This window comes from Mustela nivalis (assembly GCF_964662115.1).
Source record: "Mustela nivalis genome assembly, chromosome: 17".
Lineage (NCBI taxonomy): Eukaryota > Metazoa > Chordata > Mammalia > Carnivora > Mustelidae > Mustela > Mustela nivalis.
In genome coordinates, this window is record NC_139036.1 from 13,669,344 (window position 1) to 13,693,232 (window position 23,889).

Sequence of the window (23,889 nt, forward strand, 5' to 3'; positions counted from 1 at the left end):
TAATTTTGAGATATTTCCCAAATCATTATCTGTAAGATTCTAGAAATTTTAAGAAATCAGGGTGAAGGGAAATTGTGGGAGGAAAGGGCTTCTGAGAAGGTAGCATTTGAGCTGAGCTTTGCCCGCTAGGAGCACCCCCTCCAACCCAGGGAGAAGACGGAGGGAAGAGCACCCCTGGTGGAGGGAACAGCAACGGCAAAGGCCCCAGGGCAGGAGGCTGAGGGTGAGCGGGGCTGGAGAGTGGCGGGTGCCCAGAGTGTGATATGAGATGAGTTTGAGAGGAGGCCAGGGGCCAGAGCACATGGCATCAGAGGCCCTTGTAAGAGGTTGAGATTTTTTTCTGTGTTGAGAACCCATTGGGCGGTTTTAAGCAGGGAGCCTGCTTCTCCTTCTGCCTCTGTCTGCCATTCTGTCTGCCTGTGCTCGCTCTCCCCCCCCCCTCTCTCTGATAAATAAATAAAATCTTTTAAAAAAAATGCAAAAGAAACAAAGACTTTTCCAAACAAACAAAAATGGAGAGGATTCATGTCCTGCAGACTTGCAGGACAAGGAATAAAGGAAGTTCTTCAGACAGAAGGAACATGTTACCAGACGCTCGGCTCTACACCAGACAGTGAGGGTTTCCGGAAACTAAGGTCAATTTAAAAGACATTGCTTTTCTTATTTTTAATTGCTCTGAAAGGTACTGAACTTCTAAGGCAAAAATAGTAGTGATGTTTAAAGAGTTGACAGAACATGTAAGGAAAATGCATGAGAACGGCGACACAGGAGCTGGGGGCGTTGGGAGTCTACTGTTTTAAGGTTCTTATGCTCTATGCAAAGTGGTATTTTATTATTTGAGGGTTGATTGTGATGACCTAAGGACGGACCATTAAAAAAATTGTAAGAGGCATGGGTTGCCTGGGTAGCTCAGTCTGCTAAGTGTCTGCCTTCAGCTCAGGTCATGATCCCAGGGTCCCGGGATCGAGTCCTGTGTGGGGCTCCCTGTACTTCTCCCTGTCCCTCTCCCCCTACTCCCACTCGTTCTCGCAACTTCTCTCTCTCTCTCAAATAAATACAATCTTAAAAAAAAAATTAAGAAGCATAAATAAAAAGATCAAGGTTCAGAGAAAGAGAGTAGAATGGTGTTTAGCGGGGGTGGGGGGTGGGGGCAGGGAATGGGGGGAGATGCTGGTCAAAGGGCGCAAACTTCCTATTATAAGATGAACACGTTCTGAGGATCTAATATACCACATGGCGACCACAGCAATAATACTGTCTTATCTACTTGAAAGTTGCTTAGAGAGTAGATCTTAGATGTTCTCACTACAAAAGGAGCGGAAATTCTCTGATGGGATAGGAGGGTTCACTAATGCTACAGCGGCCATCGTTTTGCAGTTTGTAAATGTATCAAATCACCACATTTTACAGTGTACACTTATACAATGTTACATGTCAATTATATCTCAATAAAGCTGAAGAGAGGAAAAAGATCAGTGTTGCCATGAATAGGGAAACGGCAGGGTTGGCAAGGTATGGCCCATGGTTCGAATCAGACCCGCCCCCTGTTTCTGGAAGTCATTTTATGGAGCACCGCCTTCCCTGCTTGCTACTGAGGCAGGGGCCGAGTGGCTGTCCGGCCGCTGGAGCGGGAACTGAATGGTCCACAAGGCCCATGATATTGACTCTCTGATCCTTTCCAGCAGAGCTGCTGAGCCCCAGGCTAGGCGACAGGGGGGCAACAGACCCGCCAGGGGGTCCTGGAGCACACCCCGGGGAGCAGTGACCGCAGCCTGGCTCCGAGCCTGTGACAAGTGGCAGGAATCAGAATATATGTTGGAGAAAGAACTTTATCGGGAGCATGTATACAATGGACAGTATTTAGAGTTTCTGATTTACGATCTACCCAAGGGATCCCTGTCTTAAAACACACACACACTCCCAACAAACAGCAATTGCAAAACCGACGAAAACCAAGATGATTTTTGTCTGACAGCTGCCAGGGTTGGGCACTCAGCACCTGGCATTTTCCGCAGCCCTGGCTCCTCCAGTAGCACCAGAACCATCCCCCAGAGTACCCAGGTTCGGACAGGCAGAGCCGGACCACAGGAGAACTGGACACCCGCACACCTTCCAGGTGAGCCTTCCTGTCAAAGCGGCACCTGGGCGGCTCCCAAACATGCCATGACCTTGTCAGCGTGTGGGGACACCTACACAAGTTACAGCCTTTTAGTGACAACCCTGTCATTGGATAAACTACTTGCATGGGGTTGATGGCAGGAAATACTGCTGTTAGAGTGTCACCATTTGCCACGTGGGGCCGACCGAGCGACAGATGGACATACTCTAGAAACCCCAAATTCCTGTGTTAAGCCCCAACCCTAGCTCCTGGAATGTGACTTTATTTGGACATGGAGTCTTTACACAAGTGCTAGAGGTAAATGAGGCACGGGGGCGGACCCTGATCCCATATGACTGGCTTCCTTACCTAAAGGACATAACTGAGCCTGGCCAGACTCAGAAGGCGAGAAGACGCAGGCTGAGCTGAGAGCAGCTGGGAACAGATCAGTCCCTCAGGGCTCTCAGAAGGCAGTGCTGCTAGCTCCGGGATCTCAGAGGATGCCCCTCTAGAAGGAGGGGACAGTGATTTTCTGTCCTTGAAACCACCCCGTGTGTACTGCTTTGTTCTGGCAGCCCCAGAACCGAAGCAGCCTGTTAGCCTGCGGAGGGTGGGCGGATGGCACATCGGGTATCCTGTTTACACCTCACGAAGTATGTTATGCGGACCTCTGATATATGTCGCTGTGCCAGGTAATCTTGGGTGCCACAGGGTGAATCATTTTACTCCACTTGACCATGTATTTATCTGACTATATAAATGCTTCTAAGGATCGTTATGCATTTTAAGTGCGACTAAAATGTGGATTTCGATGCCACTAAAGAGAACTCTAAAATACAGGTAACATCTCAAGTGGGTGGGTGCTCACATATGACTGCTTTGTGTTAGCACGCATGAAATCTAGCACGGGGTCAGAGTAGGGCTAGAGGAAGAGGGGAGTCCATATAAAGATTCTTAAGAGTGCAGGTTGGTGGCTAGATGGGGCCAGAGGTGTGTGCAAAGGAAGCTGCTCCTGTTGGGGGCCAGGCTGAGAGCCTCGGGCTTTCACACCAGAGGCCGGCTCTGGGCTCAGTCTACCCCGTCCTGTCCATCTCATGCCCCACTACACACCCACACTCTCACACACACGTGCAAACCCATGCACACACGGCGCACTGCTTTCCCCTGCTGTGCCAAGCCTAAGGAGGCATGGTGGAGAATCTATTTTGTAAAAGGAATGCAGGGGAGCCCCGCCCTCCAGCAGGAGGACCACCGGCTTCCCCCAACTCTGGCTTTGCCTCTTAAACGGAAGCTCCTGCAGACTCCCCGCCCACCGCGTACCCGCCGCTTCCCACCAGGCGTGGGTCCGTAAGCTGGGTGGGTCTTGAGCCTGGTGGGACTTTCAGCGGGCAGGTCCTCCGAAACCCGGCGGCGGCCTTGGGGTGGAGCCCTGAGCCCGGCGAGGCAGCGGGAGACGTGGGACGTCCAGAGGCATCACAGGGGAGACACGACCAAAAGCATGGATAGGGAGGAGTGGGCAGCCGCGGAAGGTTTTATTTCTAAAGAAGGGCTCTCGGGGACTCTGTCCATCAGGCATGGATAGCTTCACTACAGGTGTGTAGGTGAGGGTGACCTGCAGTGGAGACACGGGATAAAGACATGACAGGCCTCCTTCCCTGGCACCTCTCTCCCTCCCTCTCCACTTCTCTCCACCCCTGCCCCTCTCCCCATCTCACCCTTCCCCCGTGTCACGCGGCGGGGCCTCCCTCCTCGGCGGGCGCGCACAGGACCTCAAGGCCGCCGTCTGGGGCGCGCGCGCAGGGCTGTGCGGTCGCTGACCGGCCGAGGCGCGCCCACCTCCCCGAGGGCGCGGCGTCGGGGGTCCGGGACGCGCCCGCGCTCTCCTGGGTGGGCTGCCTGCGCTCCGGGAAGCAGAAGCTGCACGTCTCCACCGGCTCCGGCGGCGTGCCCGCGGCGCTTCCAGCTTCCATCCAGTGATCTGCGGGACAGGGAGAGGGCGATGGCGTTGGCTTTGGCCTTGGTCCCGACTCCTCCTCTACCGCCCTGTACCGAGGGCACAGGCTGCCAGGTTGTAGGGTTCCCGCAGACGGTAAACTGCCCTGCCCGTCCGCGCCCCACGCGCAGCGCCCCCTCCTGGCGCCAGCTCCCCTTCTGTTGGACAGGTTGGCTGACCTCCTCCCACCCCCACCCCTCACCAAACCCCGAGGGGGACCGCCTCTTCCAGGTTTCAGCCCTGGAAGCCCTGCGCCCCTGCCAACCCCCTGGCCATCACCCTACACCCATCTTCCCTCAAGTGCCCCATCTCTGGTCTTGATGTTGAACCTGATTTCACCAAGACAGAAAAAGTGCCGCAGGGAGGTTCCCCACCAGGGTTTCTCAGGAAGGGCCGGCAACACGCTCTTCCCTTGGAAACAGGGCCAGTGCCAGGTCATGGGGATGGCCCGCAGCGGGTCTCACAGCAGTGGGAGTGTGCGGCCCACTTCTCGCTCACCCTTGGAGGACTTGGCCTGGGTCCGACATGGTGCCGCTGAGGGCTGGCAGGAGAACTGGTCCCCTCTCCTCTTGAGGAAGCAGGCCACGGCCAGGAGGAAGCAGCAGACGATCGCACACAGGCAGAGTCCCAGTGTGCTGTAGACCAGGGCCAACTGGTCGGCGCTCAGCTTCAGCCCTGGGGGCGCCCCAAAACAGATGTGAGGCCCCAAGATCGGGAGAGGCCCTTCACTGTCTAGGGCTCTGCTCTGGAGTGTTCCCTCTTTCTTTTCCCTCACCGGGCCCAGGCAAGCCACGTGGCCACCGCATGCCCCCGGACAGAGCCCCCAGCCCCAGCGTGCTGTCCATCTGTCTGGCTCCTGGAGAAGCTGGTTCCCTTCCTCTGAGGCTTGGCTGGTATGGACCCTTCTCTGGACTTTGTAGGAAATCAGCCGCCTGGACCCCAGGCTGGTAGGCCTCTCTCCCGAGAGCACAGAGCTGGGCCCCTTTGGGGCGGCCCTTGTGGCATCGGCTCTTGCCATAGGACATAGGCTGGGACAGTACCAGAGCTGGATAGATACATGACCAGACAATAATCCTGTCCTGACCTGGGCTTTCCTCCAAGAGGGGGCCTTCCTGGGGAAGTGTGCTTGGAGAAGGAGACTGGTCCAGTTGCTTCTGAGGCTGGGATGGCAAAGCAGGGAGACGCTGGGGAACGGGGCTGCTGGTCACTCCCCTTCTCAGGGCCTCGAGCCTCCGGCTTGGATGCGAAAGGAAGACTCAGCCCTGAACCAAAGTGCTGCTCTTGACATTTCTCCTGGATCCTGTCATCAGGACCCTTTCTAGGCCGCTGGGAAGGACAGAGGGGCTAGAGTTGATTCCGGCATGTGATGAACTGAAGATGTGGACCACCCACAGAGCCCTTATATGGCAGCAGCACTTCCAGGAACATCTCCTCTAACTCCCTGCTCCTGTCAAGGCGGATGGACTAGCCCGCCTTCAGATCTTGAGATAGAGCTCATATGCCATCACATTCCTCATTTGCAGCTCTGTGCGTTTGAGTATATCCACAAGGTCATGCGAGCGTCGCCGCCATCTGATTGGGAGACGTTTCCGCCACTGTGTACTCATGCACTAGCAGTCACTCCACATCTCCCCTGCCCTAGCCCCTGGCACCACGGCTCTCCCCTTTGTCTCTAGGAAGTACCTATTCTGGATCTTTCCTGTGAATGGAATCATACAGTATGTGTCTGGCTTCTTAAGCTGCGTGTGATTTCAGGGCTGTTCCACACCGTCCTGCGTGTTAGGACTTCACTCCTTTCTACAGCCTGAGAATGTTCCATTGTAAGGTCATAACCCATCTTTCTCCGTTCCTCTGCCCACGGACGTTTGGGCCGTTGCCGCGATTTGCTGTTGTGAATAGGACCGCCGTGAACGTTTGCAGACAAGTTTTCGTGGGGACGCATGTTTTCAGTTTTCAGCTGTGAGCCTAGGAGTGGAATCTCTGTCAGGTGGAAATTCTCTGGTTTTTTTGAGGACCCTCCAGACTGTCTTCTGCAGGGGCTGCCCCATTTGACACTCCATTTTGCAGGTGACAAAACAGATTTAAAGTCCCTCTGTTCCCAGTCACAGCTGTCCCTGGGAGCAGGTGTGACGGACTCGGGGCCAATGTGCAGGGCTGGCCACACGGAGGTGACAAGGACACCGCCCCTGACACGCTCCTCAGAGTCTCGAGTTTTGTAAAGTGACAGGGCTGGCAGGTGCCACCCTGACACTTATGGGGGAGACCAGGCGTTTACAGAGGGAGACTGGGTGCTCTGGGCAGCACTGTCCCTCTCGTCCCTTCCCTGGAGCTCAGGGAGGCCCAGAGGAGGGGGAAGCCTCTCCAAGCACGCTTCCCCAGAAAGGCCCCCTTTCCTTGGAGGAAAGCCCAGGTCAGGACAGGATTACTGTCTGGTCATGTATCTATCCAGCTACATGACTGGATAGATGTAGTCATGTAGATGGATAGCTGCAAACATCCTCTGTTATTAACCTTCTGGAAGGCTGCTGGCAGTTTTTCCTTTTTTCCCACTACCCTACCCTTTTTAATAATTGTATGTAATCAGTAGATTTGTACCGCCCCAGCCTATGTCCTATGGCAAGAGCAGATGACAGCCACAAGGGCCCCCCAGTGGGCACCCTATGTCGGTGCTGCAGATCTGGAGACTGAGGCCTTCAGGGACAAGAGGAACAGGGCATAGTACAGAGCTGGGCGACTGTCCGCACTTCCCAGCTCCCAGGTCTTTCTGTCTGCCTACCTGCTGCTACTCGCCTCTGGGACACTATGATAGCATCCTCCCACTGGGTGCGCAGGGGAGAGGCTGGTGGCCTGTATTCACATCAGGGACCCAACGCTCAGCCACCAGAGTGTGAAGCAACAATGGGCTGCTGTGCGGACTCAAGGATAGAGTCCGAACATCTGCGCAGTGTCACATGTTCTCAGAGCCATTTCTAGCACCGAGACCTGGCAGCGAGTGTTCACAGATGGTCCCCAAAGAGCCGGCTGCCCACAGCCTGCCCCCCACGTCAGGGCCAGGCTGGGCCTCCCTGAGGTGGCAGAACCATGTGCGCCCTCTGAAGGCCGGGGAGCCCCTTCTTCTGCTCTCCTGGGAGCCCCGGCCACCGCGTGAGAAGGCCAGCTGAGAGGGCAGTGGAGACGCCACGTGTGGAGACGCCACATGAGAGGGTGGGCCCTGAGACTGAGGGAGGGGCAGGGCGTGGCCACCCCAGCATCAGAGCCTCCAGGTGACCCTATGCCCCTGCCCCCCATCTGTTTGAGGCTGCACAGGCAGCCCAAGCAGACGCCAGACCTGCCCAGCTGAGCCCAGGAACCCACAGAACCAAGCGAGATAATGAAGGGGTTATTTGTAGGCCACTAAGTTTTCGGAGGCAACAGTAAACACCCAGACTGTGCTCCTGAGCGGGGGAGGGGCTGTCCCAGCTGCTCTACACCCCTCTGCCCCCACCAGCGATCGGAGGCTTCCTGGGGCCAAGGGGACCAGCTCGTGCTGGGGACCGGCCCCCAGGACACGCTTTACAGAGGCCCTGACCCAGGAAGGGAAGAGCGGATTGAAAGTACAGGGGTCCCCTCCACCTGACTCACAAGAGCACCTCGTTTGGGGAGACAAGTTTGAGGGCTGGAACCAGCTACCAATGTTGAAAACACACTTTCCTGATGTCCATGGATTTGCTGACTTCACTTCCCGGCCACATCCCACCCCCCCACACACAGATGGTCCCTGGAGCCTTGTTCAGAGCAGTGGAAGCCTGGGTCAGCCTCAGACGGACCAAACCCCAGGAGATACTTAGTGAAAGTGGGAGGTGGCTCTTTGGATGCCGGCGGTGCTGTGAACCACATAAGGAGCTGTAGCCGGGCCTTAGGTAAGGAAAGGGGGGAAGTCGGTTCCACGCTCAGTGCGGAGCCCAACATGGGGCTTGATCTCACCACTCTGACCTCAAGACCTGAGCTGAGATCAAGAGTTGGAAGTTCAATCAACTGAGCCACTCAGGTGTCCCTCCTGTTCTTCTTCTTTTAATTTGTGTGTGCCATCTATTTAAACAGGAAAACAGTTGAAGCTCCTCTGGACACCCACATGTCCAACGAGCCATGTAAAAGGCCAACCAGAAGGACGGGGTGGGGGCAGGGCTGGGGTGGGGGGTTGGGGAGGTGTCATATGTTCCCAGACGCTGGCAGGCCCACTGATGGGACAGCTGTCCCTTGCTGCCTTCTGCACCACCCAGGCATTGGGTCTGACAGCAGAGAGCATCAAGTCTCCTGGGTGCAGAAGGCATGTGTGTGCCCTTATCTGCTTTCCTTTGGTCAATCGCAAAGTTTTCTCTTGGGTCACGACCTCAGAAGTCACCTTCTGTTGGCCCTCGGTGACCTGGCCCTCTCAGAACAGAGAGGTCTTTCCCCATACTTCTCTGTCTGCTGACCCCAGGAGCAAAGGGGGACAGTCAAAAGTTTTTGCGAGAAAAAGGGTTGCATTCTCTGTCCTTGTCGGAAGATCAAGTCCTGGGGACAGCCGCCACAGGTGCAGTTCCCGAGAACCACCACCAGAGGACAGCGCACACAGCGGCTTGGGAGCCAGGCTGGCCCCAGTCCAGGGACAGTTTATTTCCAGACTGGTTTTTGTTTTTGTTTTTTGTTTTACTGTCTTCAAAGACATCTCATATCTAAAAACAGAACTTCTCCCAGACTGCTGCGGTCCCCGGCTCAGGCTCAGGCTGGCCAGGTGGTCGGGGTTATGACTCGCCACTTTGAGTTAGAGGGATGTGTGGGGGCCCTGGGCCGAATGTCCACCTTGAGACGGGGTTTCCTGCAGTGAGTGTGAGTCTCATTCTCCCGTCACTGGGGGGCCTGCAGATGTCTGTATCTGTGGGCCTTTCCCATAGACACCCCCACCGTGGGGTCTGTGCGTGCTTGTGTGTGTGACACTAGGTTGCCGTTTTGGGAGACGAGTTTGGGAAAGGATGGGGGACATCCCCTACTCCACTCCCCACCCCCATCGGGGTCTGGGATCCTGGAGTCCCCCTTCTTTCTGGTGCCACCTGCTTCTGCTGGTGGAAGGGCAGCAGGGCATGGGGGATGACTCCCTCCCAGCCTCACCCCTGCTCCCCGTTCAGCCTCCCTCTCCCTGGCCCCTGGGCCAGGCCCCCTGGTCTTTCTGTTTGCTCAAAGGTTTAACAAAGGAAGCCCCGTTCTGCCCCTGGGCCCCCTCCAGCCACGACCTGTTCCTCCCTTCCCTTCTCAGCCTGATTTTTAAGACCAACCCCAGGGCCACCCTGTCTATATTCGGGCCCCACACATAAGGAACCCTTGAGCAACTCCTGAGACAAAAGCGTGGTCCTCCGCGACCCCGAAATGCTGACTGCCGGCTGTTATGGACCTGACACCCCCCACCCCGTGAAAACACGGCTGTTTCCCACCCTGCACACATGACCTGCAGGTTCATGAATCTCTTCCTTAAATGCCTGTTGTGCTTCCATTTTGCCAAGCCCGTGATCCTGCTGGGACCACCCTGTGCCTTTTCTCCCTGGGGTGCTTGTACCTCAAAGCTCAGTGCTCCGCCACCATGCTGGATGCCGCTGCCCCTCGGGTCCTGCACATCCTCACCTCCTCTGCTTTCAGTCCCCCTGCCTGTGACCTTCATGGGAGGCTCTACGCTCTAGGCCATGGCGTCCTAAGCCACTTAGTGAACACAGGGAGCCCTGGAGGGCAGCCTGCGCTTCCGGACCCCCACTCTGCTTCTGTGTGTTCCCATCTGGTGGAATTAGGTTAAAACGGACTAGGAGATGCTAAAGGCCTGATAAAGGATGATACGCATGAGACGGAGAGGGAGAGGTCTGGCTTCTTGGCCTCAGGAACAGTGAGAGAGTGTCTCCTTGCCCTGCCCCCCGCCATTTCCTCAGGTCAGGACTGCCTCCACCTACGCACACCTGAAAATGGCCCTTCAGAGGGTCCTCTGGCCTCTTTGTGGCCAGAACTGCTGGACATCTACAACCTTCTCTGTGCTGGGACCTATTCCTTCCAGGACTTTCTTCCTTATTTGCCTTTGTGACATAAAGTCCTCTGGGTTCTGCTCTGACCTCCTTGACTACTCCTTTCCAGTGTGTCTGGGGGACCCTCTCTGACCCCTCAGAGGCAACCCCCCCCTTCCACCACCCATAGAATTTCCCTCTCAGTCCTTTTCTGTGCACACCTCTTGGGTGCCCGGGGCATCTTTTCCGTTCTTGGAAATATAGCTGCTACCCCATAAGCCCATGAAATCCAAGTTCTCTAGTGAAATGCTCCCTAGAGGTCTGGACCTATGTGAGGGTCCTGGCTTCCCTCGAGGCTGGTATCACCCTCCCATGGGGAGACCCAACTTGGTACTCTTGGTCCTTCTGGTTCTCCCTCCCTTGACCCTGGTTTCTTCCCTCCCCACAAAGAAGTGCCCCCTCATAACCTGCAACTATGACCTTATTTGGAAAAACAACAACAACAACAACTTTGTGTATTTAAGTTAAGGATCTCAAAAAGAGATCATCTGGATTAGGATGGGCCCTAAATTCAGTAACAAGCACCCTTATAGGTGAAGGAGAGAAGACAGACACACGGCGAGGCTGTGCGAAGATGGACTCAGAGACCAGAGGGCGGCCACCACAGACTAAGGCGGTCCTGGGGCCACCAGAAGGAAGGAGCCCCCCCAAGAGCCTTGGGGGAAGCGCAGGCCTGCCTACTTCTGGATATTAGCCTTCTGGCCTCCAGAATGCTGAGAGAGGACATTCGTGTGGTTTTAAGTTCCCAGTTCGTGGCACAGTGTTAGAGCAGCTGCGGGAAGCTAACACAGCCGACCCAGGACGGGACCCGCCTTCTGCTCTTCCCGCCCGACGAGGCCCCATGCCCCCAAACCTCAGAGCCATTGAGGCCTCAGGAGAACCCGTGAGGGAGGTGCTGTCATGATCACTACAGGTGGGGACAGGTAGGCACACATGGTCCAGAAGCTTCCCTGGATCCAGGCGCCGGCAGGCTTGGGGGGGCCCTGCTCCCAACACACCTGGAGCACTTAAACTGTGACTCAGGAGGCCCCTGGATAGAATCTGGGGGCTCCGTGGACTTGGATGAGAAAGGCACGTTTTCGACTTCACTGACGGCCTGCTGAAGGTCAGTCTTTGCTTCCCCTGTCCGCGGAGGCCACAGCTCCGAGTGGCGGGACCAGGACCGTGGCTTTGTCCATGGCACAGCGCGGGGTATCTGTGCACCCCACGTGCTCGCTCCTGCAAGCTGCGCCGTCCGCCTGCGCTCCTTGGGGGCTGGAGGTCCGCCATCCCCCAGTCCACTGCTCCGTTATGCCATCTGAAGCTTTCACAGAGAAGCACCAAGATTCATCCTGACCTTCCAGTTTGCACAATACTTTGGTAATCCTTTGATTTAATATTTACTTCGATCTCATGTTTCCCAGAAACAGGCTCTAGGGGCCCCTGCTGCCTTCGCCAGTGTCCACCCTTCAGGGGTTCTGGGGATCCCCCTGCAGCCCAGTCTGTACCCTCTTGTCTATGGCTGCCTCTGCCTTCAGGAGCGCATCCGTGGCCCCAGCCTGGCCGATAGGGCCATCTGATCCTCTCCCAGAGCCCCGGGATGCTCCGCTGCTCCCCCTGCCCCTGACTCTGGTGCCCACTTCCCCTTCCCAAGAAGTCTGTTCAGGGAGAAGCAGACACTCTCTCCACCTAGTTCACCCCTGCGCGTCTCCCTGGCTAACAGCCAGACACCGAATGTTGACCTGGAGCTCCCCACTCTGGCCCACAGTGGGGCAAGCTGCCTGGAAAGACCAGGGGCTCGAGCTTCTAGAAGATTCCAATCACGCATGTCCCCCTGCACCGGGGACCTCTCACCCCTTGCCACGAAACCCCAGGCAGGCTCCCTCCCCTTGCTTTCAGGCCATTGTCACTGCAGCCTCATCGGGTACACTCTTGGCCAGTGTGTAGTATCATCAATTTCAACAGCCAAAGTGTTCACACTTTCTGGGGGGGGGGGTCCCTCCTGCTTCGGCAGAGTGACCACCACGTCCCGCCTCAGGCTAGGAGCCCCTGACGCAGGGACTTAGTGTCAGTCTCCTCGGATTTGCCTTATAGCACAAAGCTCTTGTCCCCCCTTCATGGCACAGCAACCTGATTCCTCAGAGCATCTGTAATATGCTGTTCCCTCTGCCTGGAAAGCCCTTCCCCCACCTTGTCTCTTACACAGTTTCCTTTGACACGAGCAGTTGCGTAGGTTTGGTGGGCACTCACAGATTCTGACGAGTGTTCTCTTATAATCTTCACAACTCCATGAAGATACATGATCTCATTCGTACAGAATCAAGGCTCAGAGAGGTTAAGTAACTTGCTCAAGGTCACACAGTTAGTGGGGGAACCAGGGACTGACTCCATGGCTTCTACCATTACCCTAGTCTGCCTTGCCTCCCGTCACACCCCTGGCTGGGTTTTGTTGCCACCACACACTGAGATTAATGTTTCATTTGCCCAAGTCGGGCATTGTCTGTCTCTACCATTAGACCGCAGCTTCTGTGGGGTCAGGGACAGGATTTTCCTGGTTTTGCCGCCTTGTCCATGCGCAGCAAACCCTCACAGTTATGTGTCCGATGAAGGAATGGCAGTCTGGAAGGACTGCAGAAAGAGCTGGGGAGGGGTTGAGGGGAGGTCTGGCAGGGATGTGGACTTAGCAGGGGGATGGCAGGATTTAGGAGCCCACAAGGGGGCCGGGATCGCATCAGCTCCACCCCCAGCAGCAGCCAGAGGCAGCCTGATCCCACGGCGTCCCCCAGACCATGCTCTCCAACAGGTCCCCCCACCTGGCCTTCCAGGGGTGTGACCCTGGTACTGCCTGCTTCTGGTCCACACCACGTGCAGCCTCTGCCGCACCAGCACACCAGAGGTCAGAGGAGAATGGACCAAAGCCCCAGATCTCTGGGGAGACTCAGACCACAGCCACACAGTCATTAAGGCATGGAGTCCCTTGGGAAGGCATGCGGTATCCCTGGCTATGGTGTGGTAGGAGTGGGAGAGCGAATGCCACAGGCTCAGACATGACCTGCCCTGTTGACCCCACTGGCCCCCCGCCATGTCCTTACACACCCCCACCACACATCCTGGGGTATAGCCCTGGAGCCATCATGAGGCTCCCGGCTTCCACCCGCTGCCCTCCAGAGATAAGCTTGACTGGGAGTTGCAAACAGCAATAGCTAATCATGTCCCAGGGGCAGCAGGTTACCCTCAGGAAGTGACAATCCCATGAACACCGCTCTGGGTCTTTTGCTCCTGCAGAGCGAGTAAACTTTGGGACCCATCAACTTGGCCTGAATCCCAGCTCAGCATTGCTCATGCCCTCACTTACGCCTCTCAGCAAGTCCACCTTCTTTTCCTCCTGCATTCTTCTGGCCCATAGACTTCTAAATATTTTGCCTAAATTTTTTTCTATCCTGTGATGACCCTCCCCTGCCTTCTGGCCATTTGCCTGGACTTTGGACGTCCTGCTTTGCAGACCGTTCTTATGTAGGCCTGGCACCTAACCTTCCACCCACTGTGACCCTCAGACACCATCAAGTCAACCTCAGAGGGCTTACCTGGGCCTGCCTCTGAGCCTCTGTGCTCTGTTCCCTGGTACCTTCCCAAGTCATCTGACCTGGTTTCGGCTTCCCCAGACCGCTGTCTCTTGAGCTCTGGTGGGAGGTTCACATGGCTCCTGAACTTGTTCTCACAGAAGTATGTGCACTGCTTGGGGTGACGTCCACAGACGGAAGCACAGCTGATGCAGTCCTTCAGGAGCTGATCATAGTACCTGCCTTCCTCCTTGCGGCAACTGAGCGACTCTGGGAGGCAGAAATGAGTGATGTTATCAGATGATAGAGACCTGTAGGCCCTGTGAAGCTGGCCTTCAAGGGTATCACAGTTTAAAATAAAAAAAATCGCAGTTCAATTCCCCAAAAGTAATTCCAGAGTAATGCAAGTCCTTTCCCAATATGTAAATGGAAGGCTATCCATTGTCCTCTAAGTACTGTTTTAGCCACAATATATACTTTGATGTGTAGTATTTTTCCTATACTATTTACATTTTTACTTTTCATTAATACTGCTTCTTTGACCTACAGATCATTTGGAAGTACATTTCTTATTTTCTAAACATATAAGAATTTTCTAGTTATCTTTTAAAATTGAAATCTAGGTTATTACATTATCACATATGTTCTTTACTTGCATTTTTCAAACTTCATAAAGGAAAAACATAGTTCATATTAACATAGGATTGGAGGAGGAAGCCAACAACCACCTTGGCAGCTTGAGGGAGGAGGTTGGAAGAAAGTTGGGAAAGCTCACACTAATAGTGTTTCTTCTGTCTTAATGAATGAGAATTATAAGAGCTTAAACAGACATCAGTGCCAAGGAGCAGAAGCCAGGCACCCTAAAGCCCAATCATACTTGCATTAAGAGAGCAGTTTTGAATGCATAACAGAAATCTGTACTTTCACAGGGCAAGCTTCCCTTGTCTTTTTTTTTTTTTAAAGGATTTTTTCTTTATTTATCTGACAGAGATCACAAGTAGGCAGAGAGGCAGGCAGAGAGAGAGGAGGAAGCAGGCTCCCTGCAGCACAGAGAGCCCGATGTGGGGCTCAATCCCAGGACCCTGGGATCATGACCTGAGCCGAAGGCAGAGGCTTAACCCACTGAGCCACCCAGGTGCCCCTTCCATTGTCTTTAAAATAAGATTCTATTTATATGAAAATGTGACTCACATAGGGGATTTTAGGGGCACATTTCAGAGGCAGTGCAAGATAGAGGCTAAGAACATAGCCTTTAAGGCCAAACAGATTTGAGAGCATCCCTAGTCTACCCGTTGAGGTTGTGGGGTCTTAGCCTCTCTGTGCCTCAGTTCCCACATTTCCAAGACAAAGGTTGATTTCTTAAAGTTACTATGAGGATTTGAAGTTCCTGGCACAGGGTCTGACACATAATAAGTAAATGCTGGGTTAATGGAAGGTTTGAGTAAAATATTTGTTTGTGCCTCTTTGCAACACAAAGACATCAACTCTTCTGTCTTTAAAAGAGTAGAGGAAAAGACCATGAAGATGATAAAACTGGGACCTCAGGGAAGATTCAGGTGGGATCAGTGATCTCTTCTTGCCCTGGCTCTGCCCCAAGGTTCTACTAAGCCACATAGGACCAGTGCCGTTGCCACTCATGAGACAGAGTTGACGGGAGGACAGTGGTGTTTCCAGGGTTTTATGTGTGACCTCCTTCCCTCCTCAGGCCCCCAGTGTGGCTGTTGCAAGTGGTGTCTGAGCTCCCCAGACCACCAACCCTCACTGCCAACCTCATGAACTTCCCTTCTGGGCCTTGATATTCCCTGTTGTATTTTCCCACCTCCATGCCTTTGCCCACACTGGTCCTTCTTCCAGGAGTGCCCTGCCCTGCCCCATCTGACTGCCACATCTACAAACTCTAAACAATTTATCTCAGGTGGCATTTACTCCAAGAATATTTCCCTGCCCCCCAGCCCATCAGCCAGAGGTGGTCTTTCCCAACTGTAGCATTTTATGCAACTTTATCTTTCTCATTTGAAATATAGTTATTTCTCCCATTAGGTGATAACTCCCTTGAAGAATCATGTCAGTTTCCTATTTTCAAGAAGCTAGAGAGTTCCGTGAATATTTGTGGAGTGATTTGTGGATATTCTACTTCATTAATGGATAGTGGAGATACTCTCAGTCAGTTAAGTGTCTGCCTTTAGCTCAGATCATGATCCCAGGGTCCTCGGATTGAGCCCTGCATCAGGCTCTCTGCTTAGCAGGGAGTCTGCTTCTCTTTCTCCTACTCCCTCTGTGCTCTCTCACCCTCTCTCAAAGAAATACAATCTTTATTTTTTATTTTTTTTAAGATTTTATTTATTTATTTGACAGAGAGAAATCACAAGTAGTCGGAGAGGCAGGCAGAGAGAGAGAGAGAGGAGGAAGTAGGCTCCCTGCTGAGCAGAGACCCCGATGCAGGACTCGATCCCAGGACCTTGAGATCATGACCTAAGCTGAAGGCAGTGGCTTAACCCACTGAGCCACCCAGGCGCCCAGAAATACAATCTTTAAAATAAAATACACAAGCAAGACAATAGCTGGGGAATAAAAAGGCAAAAATTTTAACACTAATAATGGGTAGATAGGAATTTATTATTTTATCCTCTCTGTGATAATTCCTATAATAAAGACTTTCAAAAGACAATCAGAACAGAGAATGACAAAGGAGGTCCTCATTCTTATTGGGCAGTCAGATAAGACCTCTGACATTTGGCCTCAGACCTGAAGGTTGAGTAGGAGGGAGCTGAGGAACCTTAACAGGGAAATGTATTCCACGCATAAGGTACAACATGTGCAAAGACCCTGAGGCAGGAAAAAACAGCATGTTCAAGAAGCTGCAAGGTGGTCAGTGTGGCCAGAGCAGAAAGACTGAGGAGTAAAGGGATTTAACATTGTACATCTCCTTTCATGACCTCCTTCTCAGCCACCCAACTGCAATGGGGACTGAGGGACCTCTGGGTGGGTGGGTGGGGGAAACGGGGTGATCCAGCCCATGGGACTTGAGCCCCAGAACTCACTGCAGAATGCTGCACACGTGCGTGGAAACTGATGGCTGCAAATAGGTTTGCAGGAGAAGCAGATGTTCAGCAGAGAATCCCAGTACTGTTCTTCAGGGCAGAGCTCCATGGCCATCCTCCTTCACAAGCCCTGTGGAGCCGAGAGGCAAGGAGCATGAGAGCTTGAGGGCAGCTGGCATCCTGCTGCAGGTCAGAACCCAGACAGCCACTCCCACTCACATTCCTACTCTGTCTCAGCAAGCAGAGGGAACCAGACAAAGCTAGCTTCCAACCCCAACTGCACTTGCTGAGTGACCTGCGGCAGCCATCTCACTTCCTTGAGCCCCAGTTTCCCCATTTGTGATACAGCTGTTCTGAGCCTCCCTCTCTCACAACATCTGTGCCTTTCTCAGCCCTGTTCTTTGCCCTCTTAAATGTGCCTCTTTCTACCACAGTACCTTTGCACAAAATGCTGTTCTCTTTGCATAAAATGCTCCTCCACTGGTTATTTTCTCCTGATCCTTTATACCACTGTTAAAATTTTGTTTCCTCAGGAAATCCCGATTCTCTTCTCGGATTACGACATGCCCCTTTTTGTGAACAGTGATGTGCCCCTTACTTGTCACTGTTTTCATTTCATTTTTATATGTGTGACTATTGGATCCTGTCTCCCCAATTAACTGAGCGCCGTGCAGGCAAGAACTCTTAACTTTTTTTTCACCCTGGGTTCTCAGAATCAGGACAGAGTTGGTGCTCATTAACTGAGTAAAAAGAAAAGCAGATCTAGCCAATGTCTAGCAAATAGCAAGCATTCAATAAGTGTCTATTTATTTCCCTTTTTCATTTTTACTGAGGTAGGAAACACATACAATGATATGTGTAAAGTGCACACATCTGAAGTGTACAGCTTGATGAGTTTTTCCATATGTACACACCTGTGTCACTACAACCCACATCAAGGTACAGTTTATAGACATTTCTTGCACCCTACGGACTCCCTTGGATTGCCTTCCATCTAATACTTTCAGAGGTTACTTCTACTCTGATTTTTTTTTTAAAAGAATTTCAGCCATTAATTTTTTTAAAAAGATTTTATTTGTTTATTTATTTATTTGACAGAGATCAAGTAGACAGAGAGGCAGGCGGGGAGGGGGGGAGCAGGCTCCCTGCTGAGCAGAGAGCCCGATGCGGGGCTCGATCCCAGGACCCTGATATCATGACCTGAGCTGAAGGCAGAGGCTTTAACCCACTGAGCCACCAAGGCGCCCCTCTACTCTGATTTTTATCACTGTAAGTTGTTAATATTGCCCATTCTTGAACTTCTGTGTCTGGTTTTGTGGCTCCACAAAGTATCTGAGACACATCTCTGTCAAGGCTCTGTCATTTATTTTGTATTACTGAGTCTTCCATTATATGAATGCATCAACTTTTCTACAGTTTTCTGCCTGATTTCATGATATTAGCTTCACCAACAATGTCTCCTTTTAAACATTTTTCAGGTCTGTTTGTTTACTCTTTAATGAAAGTAAGCCGAGAAGAGACTGGTGGTTTCTGGTTTAATGTGGCAGCTTAAACACAGGGGCTTATCTTCCTTCCCTCTTGAAACCCTACTAAAAGGACAAGAAAAAGATATTTGTCCTTAAAGAGAAAGACAATAGATGGGGTGCCTGGGTGGCCCAGTGGATTAAGGCTCTGCCTCCGGTTCAGGTCATGATCTCAGGGTCCTGGGATGGAGCCCCACATCGGGCTTTCTGTTTGGCCAGAAGCCTGCTTCCTCCTCTCTCTCTGCCTGCCTCTCTGCCTACTTGTGATATCTTTCTGTGTTAAATAAATAAATAAAATTTAAAAAAGAGAGAGAGAGAAAATGGAAAAAAGTTACTGCAGCAGAGGACAGATGTGAGCAATATTTTTGGGATACAGAAAGCATGTGAACTGGGATTGTTTTCAGATAAAGATCTTTCCCTTCTGATGCCCACAGAGAAAAGGAAGATGATTTGGTTCACAGAACCCTAGGAAGTCTCTGGAATTGGACGCACCAAGTATCTCTGACAGTTGGGGGTGGGAAGACAAAACAATGTAAGGAAGACTGGTTGGAAATTTATATAAAGAAGGCTTGACCCCAGCCAGATCCCATCCCCAGACAGGTAATGGCCTCTTGACAACCCAAGCAAAAGATTAGTGGTCTTCTCTGACATAGCTGAGGGTAGCCATAAGGTCCACTCTCTCCAAAACACAACCTAAGGAGTGTTGTGGCCAGGTTTTAAAAAATATCTCCTTCCCCATCCTGCAACTGGCAGGAAATCAGCAGACTCTGGAAAAATTGACCCAAAGGAAAAGACCTAAAGGCACTGACTAGGAGATTCTCTCTAGAAAATGACCAACTTTTCTGCTTGACCATCTGAGAGCAAAGCTTCTACATTAACAACCTCATTTGTTTACCCAGAACTTCTGATCAGCTGTTTCTGCCTCAGTCTAAGTTGAGGCAGCTGTTTCTGCCTCAGTCTAAGTCTAAGTTGTGAACCAAGAACCAACCACATGTCACCTGATATTTGAGCAATTCATGGAAGAGAATTCAAACAAAGCAGGCAGAAAGAACATGCTGGGAGCCAAGAGAGGAAATGCAGAGAATAGAAGAAAATTAAAAGGTGACAACAGCAACAACTGATATCCTCAGGATGATAGAAGAATTTTTACATTCATGAAAAGTAATGGTGTACTGTTTTTGAAGAGAATATGCATAGAATTGGGGCGCCTGGGTGGCTCAGTCGTTAAGGTCTGCCTTTAGCTCAGGTCATAATCCCAGGGTCCCGGGATTGAGCCCCACAATGGGATCCCTTCTCAGTGAGCTTGCTTCTCCCTCTCCCCACCCCTGCTGCTCCCCCTGCTGTGCTCTCTCTCTCTCTCTGTCAAATAAATAAATAAAATCTTTTAAAAAAGAATATGTATAAGACAAGTAAGAATTATTAGAAATTATAAATATAATAGCCAGAATAAAAACATCAGTAAGAGGGTTGCAAGATGTAATTGAAGAAATTTCCCAGAAAATAAGGAGAGAAAAAAATATGAAAATTATGGAATTATTTCAAGAAGTCCAAGGGTTCACTAATGGGAGTTCCAGAGAAAACAGATTTCTAGGAGATAGCTTCCAGAGTCAAAGAACCAGTCAGGTGTCTGACATAACAAATTCTCACAAGCCATGACCCATCATCATAAAATTTAGGAGGACCAAAGATTAAGAGCAGATTCTAAAACTGTCTTGAGAACAAACAGGTTACTCACAGAGTTTTGGAGTTTTGTAAGGAAGTCCGTGGACATCTCAAATCGAAACTAGAATGTAAGAACAATGTCTGGGAAGAAGGCAGAGTAGAAGTTCCAGTAACCTTCCTTTCCACCTATCAGCTGTTGAGCAGGCAGCAACCCTCTTAAGTAACTGTTGTGGAACTCTGGACTTATGCAGGGGAAAGCTGGATGGAGGTACTGGTAAATTTTTTGGAATTTTGGTGCATTTCAGCCTATTTCGTGTTGGTGACTACCATTCCTCAGTCTCCAGCCCCATGTATGCAGCAGTGGGAGCAACTGGTCATATTGCTAGTCCAACTTGCTGGAATCTAGATGGGCAATAGAGACCTTGTCCTCCAAATATTGGGACTATAGGTTCTGACTGTTCTTTGCTCTTTTTGATCAGTGAGAGGTTAACACACAGGCTGGTGGCAATTGTTTCAACCCCCATCAGCTGAAGTGGCTTCCATGGGGATTTATTTATATTTTTAAAGATTATTTATTTATTTACTTGAGAGAGAGGGAGAGAGGGAGAGCAAGAGCAGGGGGTGGCAGGGGAGCAGAGGAAGAGAAGCAGATTACGCACCAAGCAGGGAGCCTGATGTAGGACTCTGTCCAGGACTCTGAGATCATGACCTGAGCTGAAGACAGACACTTAACTGACTGAGCCATGCAGGCACCCCAAGTGTTCCATGGAGATTTAAAGAGACAGTACTTCCCCCCCCCTCCCCTTTGGTAGCCAGACTTTTAAGGAAATCTTTGTCAGGTTACTGGCTGACTGCAGAGATGAAGGAACAGAAACTTCAGTGACCACACGCAATAAACACACATTTTCAAATGTAGTTTGAAAAAGCCACAAATGGACTCTAGCCATCAACAAGCAAGATACAAAAATTCCTGAGGAATGAGAGAATTAGAATTACTACAACATAATACTCAAAATGTCCAGTTCTCAGAAAACTTACAAAACATACAAAGAGGAAAATATGACACATTCACAGAAAAAAAAATTGACACAAATTATCAATGAAGAAGTCTAGACATTAGAAATATTAGTCAAATATGTCAAATCAATGGTCTTAAATATATTCAATGAGCTAAAGAAAACTATGGACAAAGAACTAAAGGAAATCAGAAAAACAATGATGGATGAGAATATGAATAAGGAGATAGAAGTTGTAAAAGAAGGAACCAAAACTTGGAAGCAAGCAAGGTTTCCCTCAGTAGGTACATGGATGAATAAACAACAGTACATCCAAACAATGGAATTTATTCAACACTAAAAAGAAATGAGTTATCAGCCATGAAAACACATGAAGGAATCTTAAATGCATATTAGTAACTGAAAGAAGCTAAGTTGAAAAGGCTACTATGTGATTCTAGCTATATGATATTCTAGGAAAGGCAGAACCATACAAACTGTAGAAAGATGAGTGGTTGTCAGGGGCTTGAGGAGGGAGAAATAAAGGTGGAGTGCAGGAGATTTTATAGGGCATGAAAACTAATCTGTATGATACTATCATGGTGGATACACGTCCTTATACATATTTGTGAAATCCCATAGATGGTACAACACCAAAGTAAATGTTTATGTAAACTTATGGACTTTGGGTGATAATGATGTGTTAATGTAGATTCATCGCTTATAACAAATGTATCACTTTATTGCAGGACGCTGATAGTATAGGAGGCTGGACATGTTTGGGAGTATGAGGTGTAGGGGAATTCTCTGTACTTCCCACTCAATTTTTCTGTGAGCCCAAAACTGCTCTAAAAATAATCTATTGAACAATAGAAACAAATGGAAATTCTGGAGTTGAAGAAAAATCCAATAACTGAAATGTTAAAAAACTCACTAAAGGTGTTCAACAACAGATTTGAGAAGGCAAAAGAAAGGATCAGTGACCCTGAAGATAAAACAATTAAATTGTTTAGTCTGAGAAAGCAAACTTTTTTTTTTTAAATGAGGACAAGTGAACAGACTCTGGGAGACTTGTGGAGCCTCATCAAACATGCCACCATAAGTTTATAGGAGTTTCAGAAGGAGAGAAAGAAAAGGACATAAACAATATTTGAAGAAATGATGGCTGAAAATTTCTCAAATCTTAACAGACATAAATATACACGTTCAAAAATCTCAAAGAACTCTCAATAAGATAAATTCAAAGAGCCCATACTGAGACACTTTGTAATAAAAACGAGGAGACACAAAGACAAAAAGAAAATTGTAAAACCTGAAACAGAGAAACAACTTGTCACGTACAGGTGATCTTTAAAAACAATTAACAGCTCATTTCTCCTCAGAAACCATGGAGGCCAGGAGTTGGCAGGATGATGTATGTAAAGTCCTGAAAGGAAGTATTTGCCAACCAAGAATTATATAGCCAGCAAAACTATCCTTCAAGAATGAAGGGAAAATTAAGACATTTCCAGATAAATAGAAGCCAAGGGAGTCCATTACCCTCATTCATTACACCTGCCAAACATGGAATGCTAAAAGGAGTCCTTTTTGCAGAAATGAAAGTACCCTAGACATAGACACAGTCAAAAAAAAGATAAGGGACATTGGTAAAGATAACTACATAGGTAATTATAAAAGCCAGTATTATTGTACTTTTTGAGTGATTTGTAACTCCTCTTTTTTTCCCTATATGATTTAATGAAACAGTGCATGAAATAATGACTATAAATCTATGTTAATGGACATAAAATGTATAAAAAGGTGGGGTGCCTGGGTGGCTCAGTTGTTCAGCATCTGCCTTCCATTCAGGTCTTGATCCCAGGCTCCTGGGATTGAAGCCCACATTGGGCTCCTTGTTTGGCAGGAAGACTGCTTCTCCCTCTCCAACTTCCCCTGCTTGTGTTCCATCTCTTTCTATCAAATAAATAAATAAAATCTTTTAAAAAATGTATAAAGAGGTTATCTGTGACGATAACAATATAAATAGGAAGAAACAGAGATATAAGAAGAGAATATGTGTGTATTATTGAAACTAAGTTAGTCTTCAAATCAAGTTTTTATGAGTTTAAGATTTAATTGTAATCTTCAAGATAACCACTAAGATAATAACTTTAAAAAATACAAACGAAGAAAGAAAAGGCAAATCAATTATTACACATGAGTAACTAACTAGATACATAAAAAGATAGCAATGGAGGGATAGCAAGACAAAAAACATATAAAACATACAGAAAACAGATAAATGAGAGAAGAAAATCCTTTTTTATTAGTAACCACATCAAAATAAATGGACTAAATTTCTCTATTAAAAGGCAGAAATTCAGGGCGCCTGGGTGGCTCAGTGGGTTAAGCCTCTGCCCTTGGCTCAGGTCATGATCCTGGGGTCCTAGGATCGAGCCCTGCGTCAGGCTCTCTGCTTGGTGGGGAGCCTGCTCCCCCGCCCCACCTGCCTTTCTGCCTACTTGTGATCTCTCTCTGTCAAATAAATAAATAAAATGTTAAAAACAAATAAACTTTAAAAGACAGAAATTGGCAGATTGTATTAAAAAAGAAGAGAGTCTCCATCTATATGCTGTCTACAAGAGACTTTAGATAAAAAAATAATAAAGAGATTGTACAAACAATCTTAAAAAGAGATTGTAAGTAAAAACAGTGGATAAATATATTCCATGCAAAAAATAGCCAAAAGAGAGCCGAGGTGGTATTATTATTGTCAGACAAAATAGGCCTTTAAGCAAAAGTTATAAGAAACAAAGATTATAAGGTTATGAGAAACAAAGAAGGACAAAATATATCAATAAAAAGTTTTACCACAATAAACATACATGCACCTAATAACGGAGCCCCAAAATATACGAAACAGAAATTAACAGAATTGAAGGGAGAAAAAGATAATTCTGCAATAATATTTGGATATGGCAATACCCACTTTCAGTAATG

At 49.7% G+C, this 23,889-nt stretch overlaps 1 protein-coding gene across 3 annotated transcripts in view; it reads right to left on the minus strand.

Moving 5' to 3' along the window:
* Positions 1-1,811: 1,811 nt before the first annotated feature.
* The window catches only part of TNFRSF13B (TNF receptor superfamily member 13B), a 35,022-nt gene continuing 12,944 nt past the window's right edge, over positions 1,812-23,889 (minus strand). The window contains exons 2-6 of one of the 3 annotated variants that reach the window (XM_082706838.1): positions 16,731-16,860; positions 13,714-13,959; positions 4,590-4,766; positions 3,814-4,076; positions 1,812-3,710 (exon numbers count right to left, since the gene is read on the minus strand). In XM_082706838.1, coding sequence (XP_082562964.1) covers positions 3,826-4,076; positions 4,590-4,766; positions 13,714-13,959; positions 16,731-16,845 — 789 coding nt within the window. In that variant the 5' untranslated portion in view covers positions 16,846-16,860 and the 3' untranslated portion in view covers positions 1,812-3,710; positions 3,814-3,825. The remainder of the gene's footprint in view (positions 3,711-3,813; positions 4,077-4,589; positions 4,767-13,713; positions 13,960-16,730; positions 16,861-23,889) is intronic. The other 2 variants (XM_082706840.1, XM_082706839.1) reach the window with 2 other exon arrangements.